This window comes from Canis aureus, chromosome 34, assembly GCF_053574225.1.
Source record: "Canis aureus isolate CA01 chromosome 34, VMU_Caureus_v.1.0, whole genome shotgun sequence".
Lineage (NCBI taxonomy): Eukaryota > Metazoa > Chordata > Mammalia > Carnivora > Canidae > Canis > Canis aureus.
Window position 1 is genome coordinate 8,363,014 of NC_135644.1, and position 12,627 is coordinate 8,375,640.

The 12,627-nt window shown below is 37.6% G+C and overlaps 1 protein-coding gene across 2 annotated transcripts in view; it reads left to right on the forward strand.

Moving 5' to 3' along the window:
* Window positions 1-12,627, forward strand: part of CCDC141 (coiled-coil domain containing 141) — a 175,355-nt gene that overhangs the window by 134,461 nt on the left and 28,267 nt on the right. For both annotated transcript variants that reach the window (XM_077883463.1, XM_077883462.1), the window contains exons 12-17: window positions 410-589; window positions 5,653-5,832; window positions 6,428-6,553; window positions 8,605-8,793; window positions 9,688-9,867; window positions 11,966-12,115. In XM_077883463.1, coding sequence (XP_077739589.1) covers window positions 410-589; window positions 5,653-5,832; window positions 6,428-6,553; window positions 8,605-8,793; window positions 9,688-9,867; window positions 11,966-12,115 — 1,005 coding nt within the window. The remainder of the gene's footprint in view (window positions 1-409; window positions 590-5,652; window positions 5,833-6,427; window positions 6,554-8,604; window positions 8,794-9,687; window positions 9,868-11,965; window positions 12,116-12,627) is intronic.

Here is a 12,627-nt window from a genome sequence, read left to right on the forward strand (position 1 = left end):
AGAGAAAGAGGCAGAGACACAGGCAGAGGGAGAAGCAGGCTCCATGCAGGGAGCCTGATGTGGGACTCAATCCCGGGACTCCAGGATCATGCCCTGGGCCAAAGGCAGGTGCCAAACCACTGAGCTACCCAGGCATCCCCCTAGTAACTAGTAGGTCTTATGGGTAGCAGACTTGTCAACTTAATTTGCTACTGAGGGGCAGTCTTATCTGTCAACAACCTAAATAGATTTTCATGTCTCTTCAGTAAATTGACAATATTTAATAATTACTTAAAGAATTCTGAGATGTAGTTTTTGTTTAATTTTCTACAGGCTTTTATTAGAATCTACTGCTATTTTTCTTTAAAAATGTTTTTAAGTGTTCTTAATTTTCATTTATACTCTTCTTTTCGTTTTGTTTTGTTTTTAGGTACAGGAGCAGTGTCAGGGCCTAAAGCAGTTTTACCAATCTGGAATCCTGCAGAAGGAAGAGGATGCTGCTGAAGCCAAGCATCAATCTGACTCAGCTGAGGAGCAATGGCAGCTATTTTTGAAGAGGAGTTTTTTAACTCAAGACCTAGGGTTTGAGTTCCTTATTTTAATAAATATGGTAAGAACGACATTAAATGTGTCACACCTTCTGCAAAGATTCCTTGTCAAAGTCAAAACCATAAATTCAAAAGTCCATCTGTCTGCTAATCAGCCTTGCTGGTTTAGGAGGTTGTTTTTGGTTTTATTTATTTACTTATTTTTAGATTTATTCAACTTAGAACAGTCCCTAAAGCCAGGCACTTATATGCTTAGTTGGTCTTAGACCTCCTATTCATTTCTAATGAAGGCTATTTTTTTTTTTTAGATTTTATTTATTTATTCATGAGAGACACAGAGAGAGAGAGGCAGAGACATAGGCAGAAGGAGAAGCAGGCTCCTCTCAGGAAGCCCAATGCGGGACTCGATCTCAGCACCCCAGGATCACCACCTTAGCCAAAGGAAGATGCTCAACCACTGAGCCACCCAGGCACCCCAAGGAGGGCTTTCCTTTATTTATATGTTTTTTAAAGATTTTTATTCATTTACTCATGAGACGCACACACAGAGAGAGAGAGAGAGAGGCAGAGACACAGGCAGAGTGAGAAGCAAGCTCCATGCAGGGGGCCCGACATGGGACTTGATCCTGGGTCTCCAGGATCACGCCCTGGGCTGAAGGCAGCGCTACACTGCTGAGCCACCAGGGCTGCCCCTAATGAAGGCTATTTTAACTATTAAGGAGAAAGAGTGACTTGACTATCCTTCAAATACAACATTTCCATTATTACATAGAGACCTCAGTAGAAGTCCATCCGAAAGTTCTGTTATTTTGAAAGCGTGTAACAAGGTCCTTACAAAATTTCCGGGGGTTAAAGACATCTAGAGTGAATTACCATTTTGGAGAACTTCTTACTATAGCAGATCTTTTCATAGGGCAGCTCTATTATATTTAAAAATATACTCTAGGGGATCCCTGGGTGGCTCAGTGGTTTGGCACCTGCCTTTGGCCCGGGGCGCGATCCTGGAGTCTCGGGATCAAGTCCCACATCAGGCTCCCTGCATAGAGCCTGCTTCTCCCTCTGCCTGTGTCTCTGCCTCTGTGTATGTGTGTGTGTGTGTGTCTATCATAAATAAATAAATAAATAAATAAATAAATAAATAAATAAATAAAATAAATCTTTAAAATATATATATATATACTCTAAATTTTAGTTGTTGAGTTGTTATCTGTAAAATACTCTAGAATCCTTAGATCAACCTCCTAATGAAACTGCTCATTTCATTGTTACAAAATGCTAGATATTAGAAATTTTTTTTAATATTAAGGAAAATCTGTCTATGTAACTGTTTCTAACCCTCTGTGGTTACACAGGGAGAAAAAATTGTTCATATTTCATTCTTCTCACATATGAAAGTCATTCAAACTCTGAACATAGTTGCAGTGTCTGAGTTTTTCTGTAGCTAGCCACGTAGAAATCCTATCTATCATTTATGAGATAACTTCATTTCTCTTCCCATCGTAATTCTCCCAGAATTTTTCTATGTTTTGTCAAAATAATTCATAAAATGTAACCAAAAAGTGAGGTCCAACTTCAACACAAAGTATAACAAAATGGACATCATTCTTTACTAAGGAGACCTAAGATTATGCTAGCGTTTTTAGCAATAATTTCTCTTTTGCTGGTTCATATTCAGCTGTGATGAAATAAAACTCTCATTGCATTTTCATTATAATTCCTACCAAGCTACTTCTCTCTCATTTTATATTGGTCAGGCATTTATTTTTTATATACAAGTGCAGGCCTTTACATTTATCCCAATTTAATTTCATTTTGTTTGTCTTCACCCATGATTCTATCTTGTTAAACTAATTCTGAACCTGCTATCTACTGCATTAGCCATCTTTTCTGAGTTTAATTGTATACATTTGATAAGTAGGCCTTCTGTGGCTGCAAGTAGATTTTTAATAAGTGTCCAGGGACAAGTCAGCTTCCCAATCCATTAAGCCATCAGTTGATTAACCCGTTTATTGAACAGTCATGGACACTTTCAATAGTACTTCATTTCAACCACTAATTCACAACTTTCCCCCCTTATCTATAGTGAGAGAGACAGCTCAAAAGAAGGTCTACCTACCAAGAATCCTATCAATTACATAAGTATTATTTAGCATAAATCAGGAATTCTTTCCAAAGTGCTCACAAACTACTGGATTGATGATGAACTTACTGCACTGATTTTCATTATAAAGCTTATCAGTCTGTAAATAGTGTAGCCCACCCTCTCCTTGTGTAAATCAGGGCATTTTCCTTTCTCTAACTTTCTGGCTTTTCTCTTATTTTCTGTTGATTTGCAAAGATTACTGACATCTGCAATTTTCCCAATACTCTGAAATGTGATGAATCTCAGTCTGGAGTCTGAATTCATTTGGAAGATTAGGTCCTGTAACTATACTCATCTACTTTGAGTTATAATTTTCTCTTTATCTACTCTAGCTCCACATTTGCTGTTCAAAGACTATACTTATTAAGTCTACGTGAAAACAAAATAAGTATTTAATAATGCTGATTTATCTAATGCTATTCTTAAGCATCAGAGAAAACTTGCTAAGCAATTTGCCCATGTTCTTTTATTACATAGGTGCTTTACAGTAAAAACCAAGTTATTTTACATTTGGAGCATTTAGAACACATATTACCTATCTATCATCTTTTACATTTTTACTTTGTTCGTTATATAGTCTTCAATCTCTTGATGTGACTGCTCTAATTTGTACTCATAAGGGAATTAAAGTATTTGCAAACTGCATTTATGTGTCCATCCTTTTAATTACTAACTTCATTTCAGAAATTTTTCAGTTCTGTAATTTCTTTTCTAATTACATTTCAATTGCCAATGAAATTCTTTCTCTTGTCCTCTCTACATCTTTGCTGTACTTTCTTGACCATATTAATCATGGGTATTTTAAAGTGTTTGTCAGCTAATTCCAACATCTGGGCCGGGAGTTGTTTCTGTTATCTACTTTTCTCTTGGTTTTCAGTAACGTAGTCCTATGTTGCCAGGACCCATGAATATTTGTCAAGTCTCAGACATTATGTGTTAAATACATGCTTTACCCCAAGGTCCTTACTGCTTCCATATAATAAATTTCTCCTTGTTGATAAACATTAAGATCCACATAATAGTTAACTTTATTGGTTCAGTGACATTCTGAGATAGGAAATTGTTGGTAGAGCAATTAAAACACATTTTTAATGCTCTTCATATTTTTTGGACCATTAGGTTTTTAAACAAACATTATTGTTGAAATGTGGTAACCAGTTCCGTTGTTAAAAAGAAGGCCAGCTGGCATTTTCCACTGAATGATTGGGTTGCTGTAGTTCATCTTTTCAAGCTTGAAACTGAAAAATTTTCAGTTCATTTAAAAAATCATCAAGATCAGAGAAATTGATTTAGGTGAGAAATCTGGCAGACATATTGATCAAAGTGCCAATTTACTAATTTATAGCAGTGAATATCAAGGATGCGATCCAGGATACTGCCTTCCTGTTATCAGCATATCTAGAAAACAAAACACACCATTTGTGCCTGAATTCAAATGGAAAATGGGTAATTTAGATTACCCATTAGACAAGAATATGGCAAATTTTTCCTTGCCCCTGCACAGAAGTAGAATGTGTATTGTGTTTACCAACTAGACCTTGGACAAATTATTTAATCTTCCTGAGTGGTCAAAATATTTAAGTCTGCCAAGTACATAATCACTATTCTTGAATCCTGCTAGATAGACAGCAACTACTACTACTGTGGTCTCTTTTTTCCAGACCTCACTTGAATCATACCCTGCTGATTGTGGTCAACACTGATATGCTGCAATTTCCAAGTTTACATTAAATTATATGTTACATTTTGATTAATAGTTTCCTAATAATGTATAAAAGATATGCTAATTTTATAGCATAGATCAAAAATATTATTTGGGATGGGTTCTGCTGAAGTCTTATTATCTTTTATGATATATTAGAATCTTCTTAACCATAATTACAGCATATATCATTTTATTTCTGAACCCCAAATTCATGGGGGCAAATCTAATTTAAGACTTGCAATTATATTCTTTTGTAATTAATGAATACTTTATATGTCTAAATTAATATAAAAATATAATTTTTATATTAATGTCATTTAGAATAATTTAAAAATAAAATGGCCTTTTAAAATATTGTTACATATTTTTGACACTGTCTTCGGACTACAATCTAAAAGATGCCTTGACTTTTAGATACCTAGCTGTAATTGCAATTATAGACATCCATGTACATTTGCTCCTTAGAAATTGAAGGATTTATTGAGAAATGCTGGACATCGAAGTGAAAATCATTGTTTTGTCAGCCAAATATTCTCTGTATTTTTTTATGTTTGCACATAAAAAAAGCACATAGTCTTACTTTTCACATCTCTTATCCTTCTGCCTCCAACTGAATTTTCCCTTCTTTAAAAACATTCTTTAAAGACCTTCAAATCAGTCAACCAGAACGTAGAAGCTGGGAAGAGGCCTCTGAATTTAGATATTGTGATTCTGGTGAATAATAGAGATACAAATATACAGATATATAGACAGACGTTTCAGTTCTCACAAAAGGGAATAACTTCAAGAACTGTTCACAAGGAAAATCTAAAGTAACATAATATATACAAATGCGAAAGTTTAAAGAGAAAAACAGACCCCTCGTAATTCCTGATACCAAGACTTTGACATATGCTAATGATGTGTTAAAATAAAAGGTGGACTATACTTTAAAACTTATGCATTAAAATAATCTTGACGTTAACATTTCTGGGGACTGGTTCTCGTTTTATCACCCTGTAAGTCCTAGGAAATAACTAGACCCTGGCCAGGGGTGGGGAGGGTGGTGGCTCAAATAGCACTGGGTTTTGAAGAACTCGGGACCTGGTGTCCAAGCATAGAATATAGGTCCTGAGAGCCCCACTGTGCCTTCACACAGGCATTCCAGACTTGCCTTAATGTCAGAACCATACTCTGCGTTGGCTATGATCAGGTGTTTTCCTCCTAAAATTGTATATGCAAAAAAGTTGTGTCTTTTGGGGGAAAAGAAGCCATTTTATGGATTATTAACTTAACAGGCAAAAAAGGATGAAATATTAAATGTGAAAAGCAGAGTACACTTGACGGAGAACACTATGGAAAGCCACAAGGCAGAAAGAGAAGAACTCAGCCACCTTCGGATGACATGGCAACTTAAAGCCATTGCGAGCAAGCCTTTGAAACAGCAGTGGGGAGCATTCAAAGAACAACTCAGAAAGGTACAAGAACGTGCAGTGGGTATTATTAAGTCTTAAAAAGGAATGAAATTCTGACATGGGCTGCAACACAGAAGAGACTGTAAAACATGATGCTAAGTGAAACAAGTCAGTCTCAGAAGGATAAGTGCTGTATGATCCCGCTTAGGTGAAGTACCGAGAGTCAAGCTTATAAAGAGAAAGAGTAGAATAGATGTTAGCAGGGCTGAGGGAAGGAGGGATGGGGCAGCTACTGGTAAATGGATACAGAGTCTCTGCCCAGGATGAGACAGTTTTGGAGGTAGATGGTGGCGATGGGTGCATGCCATTGTTCATGTCCCAATGCCACCAAACTACACAATTAACAATTAGTTAAAACAGTAAATTTTGTTATGTATATTTTGCCACAGTTAAACAACAACAACAAAAAGTAAGGGAAACCCAGGGCCTGCACTTTTGTTCATTGGTGGTTTAGAACTATGAACTCATTTGAGGTAGTGAATGTTTTCATGGGGATGGAGAAGTTCGATGACGTACCAGTCATCACTGGAATGATTGTTTCATATTTGCTGATGGTGTCAAGGAAAACAAATACATAACTATCTAATGTTTATTTCAGACTACTTACAACTTAAAATGTCTTCAGGAAGCACTTATGCCTGTGTCTGCCCTTGACCTTGGAGGGAGCCTCCAGACCATTTTAGGTCTACAGAAAAAATGGAACGAAATGAAGCCTCAGCTCCAGGTGACAAAACAGACTGATGGATCCGGGCAAATGGGAAAAAAATTAAAAGCTGTTCAGTTGAGGTTTACCTAATTAGTTTTAACAGACTGGTGAATCGCTATTTTTTTTTTTTAAACAAAAGCATTGCTTGTCTAAAACTCCACTTTTCAAATACATTTTTCTTCCTGTTGTTCTGCACTAGTCTGTGTTTGATGATTCACAAGCATTCAGGCTGCAAAATGTCCTTAATAGATTCTTATCTTACATTAATTTTACATTGAATTATTTCTTTATTAAAGTATTTATCACATATATTCACCCTATTATTTTCTTAAGAGGTATCTAGACACGTTTTATTTTTTTTATTTTTATTTTTTTAAAGATTTATTTATTTATTTATGATAGACATAGAGAGAGAGAGAGAGAGAGAGAGAGAGAGAGGCAGAGACACAGGAGGAGGGAGAAGCAGGCTCCATGCCGGGAGCCCAATGCGGGACTCGATCCCAGGACTGCAGGATCTCGCCCTGGGCCAAAGGCAGGCCCTAAACCGCTGAGCCACCCGGGGATCCCTAGACACGTTTTAGAGTTAAGATATCTCAGAGAAAGGATGGACAAGCTCTGATGCAGAGGCTCTGCTGCCCTTTGTCCCTGGAATTACCACTCTGATGTCACTGTCCCCACCCACTGGCACCCCAGCTTCCTCTTACCCTCCCAGGAATCTCGCTGTGCCTCTCTCATTCCCCTTCTCAGAGAACCCTCAGGATATGAGAGAGAAAACCATGAGTCATGTTCCCAGGCCCTGACTGATAATGCATTCCATACCCTTCACCTCCTGCTGCTCCTAAACCTGATACAACTGCCAAAAATGATTGCCAGTCATGCTGTCCTCCTGCCTGGCCTCCTGTTCTTGGCTGCTGCAAAGTTAAGATATCTGTGTCTCTGTTGGTCACTACTTCATAAGTGTTGGCTTTAAAGAATGACGAATCAGAAAACTGAAGGTTCCTTTAGGGAATATCTATTTTAGATTCTTTAAAAATAAAACTGATATAAATATATAACCAACCCCCCCACACCCCACACCCAAAAACACCCCGTCGTAGCCTACCATGAATGATTTCCTATAAATTCTTAGAAAATTCAACTAGCCTACATGTTAGGGACTTTGATATACCCTGTGTTAGATGTTTATTTGCATTTCATGTACGCATGTGTGCATGTGCCCCTAAAAATGCACGAGTGTGTGAAGTCCTCTGTCCAGGGCATTCCCAGGCTATGCACTGTGATGTGCATATATTTGATGGCCCCATGCTTGATTTCAACTTGAAGACTTTTATGTTACTCTTCTGCAAATTATTTTCCTTAGCCTAAATCATTTCCATGACTTTTTTCCTTGATGTAAAATCCATCCCTGACATTCTAGTGGCTTCCTCCTTGAGTTGTCCACCCTTTGCAAGTTCTATCCCAGAATCATGGTTTCATCTAAGGGATATCTGAGCAGTGCTGGGTAAAAAGGAAGCTGCTTTATCCCTCCCTACATGTGCTGGCTATTTGTGGATTCTGGGATGACCATTTTTAAAGCAGCATATCTAACGCGTTGCTCAGCTGGTAATTCATTCTGATCATTCTGTTATCATAGAGGACAAGTGATTCCCCCAATATATTTTTAGACTTGTCTTTTCATGATGTTTTTACCATACCGTCTGACTCTAGGCTGTATTAAATATCAGAGATGATTGTGGCTTCACAAAATATCAAAAATACATTCATTTAGCACATAACTGGAGTAGTTGGTGTGCCATAGAAATATGGGCCTTTGTGTTTTACCAGCTGACTCTGAAACACGTTTTTTGCATTGGTAATACTTTTTATTTTTATTTCTGAGAAGATGGGGAGAGAATAATGTATCCTTAGCATCAAGCCCAAAGCCTGGATTTGTAGGGAATGGGGTGAGGCTGACAAAAGTAATTGTTAGCAATGAGAGAATGATTTCTGATTTAGATCTTTGTATAGTCAGGTGTAAAGTAAAAAGCTCTCTAAAAGCTGGATATCTCTTATTGCTTTTAACTTTTTAGCAACTGAATGATGAAGTTCAGTACATTATAAAAGAATCAGAAGAGTTAAGTGGCAAAGGAGCCCCCGTGAAAGAGAAGTCACAACAACTGAAGGAGCTTATTCATCTCCATCAAACACAGAAAGAGAGAACCCGAGATTATGAGGATATCCTGTACAAGGTGGTCCAATTCCACCAAGTCAAGGAAAAGGTAAGATGTGTCACGGATACCTGGAAGACTCTGTTTTAAACCATGAAATTAAGAATAAATTATTGTCTAATAAAGACCAAATTGTTTACTCTGGTATTAGGAGCTTTCCGCAAACTGGCCTTTAACTTTTCTCACTACACCTCGATCCTCCCTTATGTTCCAGCCAAACTGAGCTCTTTGTTTCTCAAAGATGGTGCACACATTCCTAACTCACAGCCTGGGCTCCCAGGCACCATTATCTGACAGGTCCTTTTCTCTCCTCTCTACTCTTTAAACCCTGCCCCTGCTTCCAACAAATCTGCCTCACTTGGAATTTGTCTTCCTTCTAAATTTGCAGAAGTTTCATTATTTATCTCACACGTTTGTCATTCTTAGCATCTTGATTCTTAATTACTCCCCTGCCCCAAGTCAACTGTAAGTTCTTTGAGGGAAGAAAACAAAAATTTTTTTTTTGGGAGGGGGAGGGTATCTCAAGTACCTGACATTATGGAGTGCTCAGTAAAGCTTCATAGTTATTAGCTTCTATTAACAGAAAATGAACATATATTGATATCCATTTATTTATTTATTTATTTATTTATTTATTTATTTGATATCCCTTTAAAATAGCCCCTGAATTTACTCAGATTTTGCAAAGGTTTTGGGCTATGACCAAAAAAGAGTGTTTTCTTCTTTAATAGAACTGGCAATGTTAATTCCTCCATTTTACCATCTCAGTTTGAAGCACTGTAACATTTCTTTGTCTGTGACACTCATAATTACAGATGGGCTTGGCAGCATTTTGACCAGGTAGTAAAATTTGTAATATGGAAATGGGCTTTTTAAAAAAAAAAAAAAAATCTGTCTTCATGAAAGTTTGCAACCTATGTTAATGGTTAATGTCCTAAATTCCAGCTGGGTCATCTCAACAAATCAAGGGAAATGGAGTTTTTAGAACAGCCAAAGGAACTGGATGATGCCCATGAAGCCCGGGTTCACCTCAGCCGCTCTCAGGATAAGCAGGCACAGATTGATCATCTCCATGACCTGGCCCTTTCCCTGGGAGTGGACATCATCTCATCAGTGCAGCGGCCTGTAAGCAACAACACTGTTATTCATACCTAATTAAAGCTGAAAGTTGGGGTATAATATCAAAGAAACCTGGCAGATTGCCAGTAAATGTTAAATTCAAAAATACATTAAACCACTGGGATAGTTATTTGTGGTTAATTCCTACCACCTATAACAACAATAACAAAAAAAACAATTCTTAAGGAGAGAAATCTGTTTATAAAAGTCTTGCTTAATACATCTATTCTCACACTAATTAAAAAATAGAATTGTAGAGCTGTGTTTTCTAATATAGCAGTCAGTTTTTCACATTCAAAACGTGCCTAATGCAACTGAAAATTTCAATTTTATTCATTTTTAATTAATTTAAATTTTAAAACTGACCTTCAGTGTAATTATGGGGAAACTTGTAAGTACATTGGGAACAGCATGGATATGTGAATCTACATTTTAAACTACGAACTGCAAAATTTGAATACAGATTAAGTATTTCTGATAGAAGTTTAGCAACAGTTAAGACATGCTGTAAGTGTGAAATACATGCTATATTTCAAAGACTTAGTATAAAAAATGTATTAATATTTTTTACATTTGGGTGCATGTTAAAATGATATTTGAACAAACTATATTATGAAAATGAATTGTACCTGTTTCTTTCTTACTTTTTAATATGACTACTAGAAAATTTTTAATTATTCATGTAGTTCTGACTATATCTTGATTGGACCAATTCTGCCTTAGCATTTTGGATTTGGAAGGTATCCTAGAGATAATCCAGCCCAGGACACTCATTTTGTAAAAGAAGAGTCTAAGGCCCAGAGAAACTGCTTTATCCATAAAAGCCCATAATGGTGGAGCCTCCAGGCTTCATCAAAGGCTTGATACTAGTCACTGGATATGCTTTATGTCACTGAACTGACTTTAACAAAGGAGCCTAAAAAGAAGAAAATCTTTTTCTTTCCTTCTTCCTTTCCTTCTTTTTTTTTTTAAGATTTTATTTATTTACTCATGAGAGACAAAGAAAGAGGCAGAAACATAAGCAGAAGGAGACACAGGCTCCTTGTGGGAAGCCTGATGCAGGACTCGATCCCAGGACCCCAGGAACATGATCTGAGCCAAAGGCAGACACTCAACCACTGAGCCACCCAGGCATCCCAGAAGACAATATTTCCAGATCAAATTTTTACAAATAATACATTGGACTCTGATTTAAAAAAATCCTTCTCAAATTCCTAATTTTATTCTATCCAATATGTATAATATTAATAAAATCATAATGGCCAATTTTACTTTAAAGTTCATTTAAGGGGATGAGATCAGACCCGGGATCGAGTCCCGCATCGGGCTCCCTTCATGGAGCCTGCTTCTCTCTCTGCCTGTGTCTCTGCCTCTCTCTCTCTCTCTGTGTCTCATGAATGAATAAATAAATTAATCTTTTTAAAAAAATAAAGTTCATTTAGGATATCGTTTAAACAATATGGAATGCAGTGAACCTGAAGTTTTTTTAAAAATCTTTTAAAAAGACCTAGAAATACAAAATACCTGTCACTGTTTTTAGAATCAGTTTTTACCACAAAGGAGTTTTCTTTTTAAAGAGTTTTATTTTATTACTAAATTTATTATAAAAGGAAAGAAAAAAGTAAGATGTCTCACTTTGCACAAATAATATTATAAATTGTTCTCCAACCCTCATCTGGCCTTGGACTCAGCAGCCCTCTGTGCTGAGCAGAGATTGGTGCACTTGCATAATGAACCTGAGGTCAAGTTCAAGTTGACAAGAAAATTATAGTGCAGAAGCTGAATGCTTCCAATGCATATTTTATGCCTTTTGAAGTAAAAATTATGTCTTATAATAAACGGCGTCTCTGAAGGGTTGGGTATGATGAGCAAATCTTCAAAATTGAGATTTCAAGACTAGAAATGCAATGGTTTGCCTTCCCCAACGTGGTGGTGTCTGGCTTCTTTCTGAAATCATTATATTCAAATGTGCTTAAGATAAGGTAAGCCAGGAACCTATTTTTTAATGGCCTTTATGAGTTTAATAATGCGGGTAAATAGCACCTTCGTCTCATTGCTGTTTCGCCCCCTCCCTTTGTCACTTCCACTTCTCCTTCGTGCTCAGAACTGCTCTAACGTTTCTGCAAAGGACCTGCAGCAGCAGCTGGACATCCTTGAGGGGGACAGCGTGAGCGGGCGTGCCAAGGCCGAGGAGTACGAACGGACCCTGGCCTGCAGCCTGGAGTACTGCACCACGAGGGACAGTATAAACGAGGTGGGGTGACAGGGCTGAGAGCCGACATGAGTCGGCCCCAAACCGCTCTGAACGTGTGCACACAGGAGCGGGAGACATTTTGTTCGACCTTGACCTTTAATCCACTAAGCAATGATCTCAGGGCTCCGAAAGTTTGAGTAAACCTCAAGCACCCAAGCCAGTATGTTGTCAATGCATAGAAAAACCTAGAATGCACTATTATGGTTGTCTGTTTGCTTTCTTTTCCCCAACTCAAGGCTGTACAGCAGTTGCTTGCTCAAGCGGGTATAGCCTATCTGGACAGAAAGGGTGACGCTGTCCCAATGAAGCCAGCTCCAACCTGCTGAGATTCTATTTAAGTACCATTGACTCATGGTGAAGGGGGTGCCAAGGGTCAGGGGAGAAGGCTCATTGCTTCCGAGGCTGCAAAGTATCATCACCAAAGTCAAGTGGCTGGTTTCATATTTACTCAAATGGAGTGGCTTACTGGCAAGACAACTTCTGGAGGAAAAGCAATAACAGATGAAAGTCCT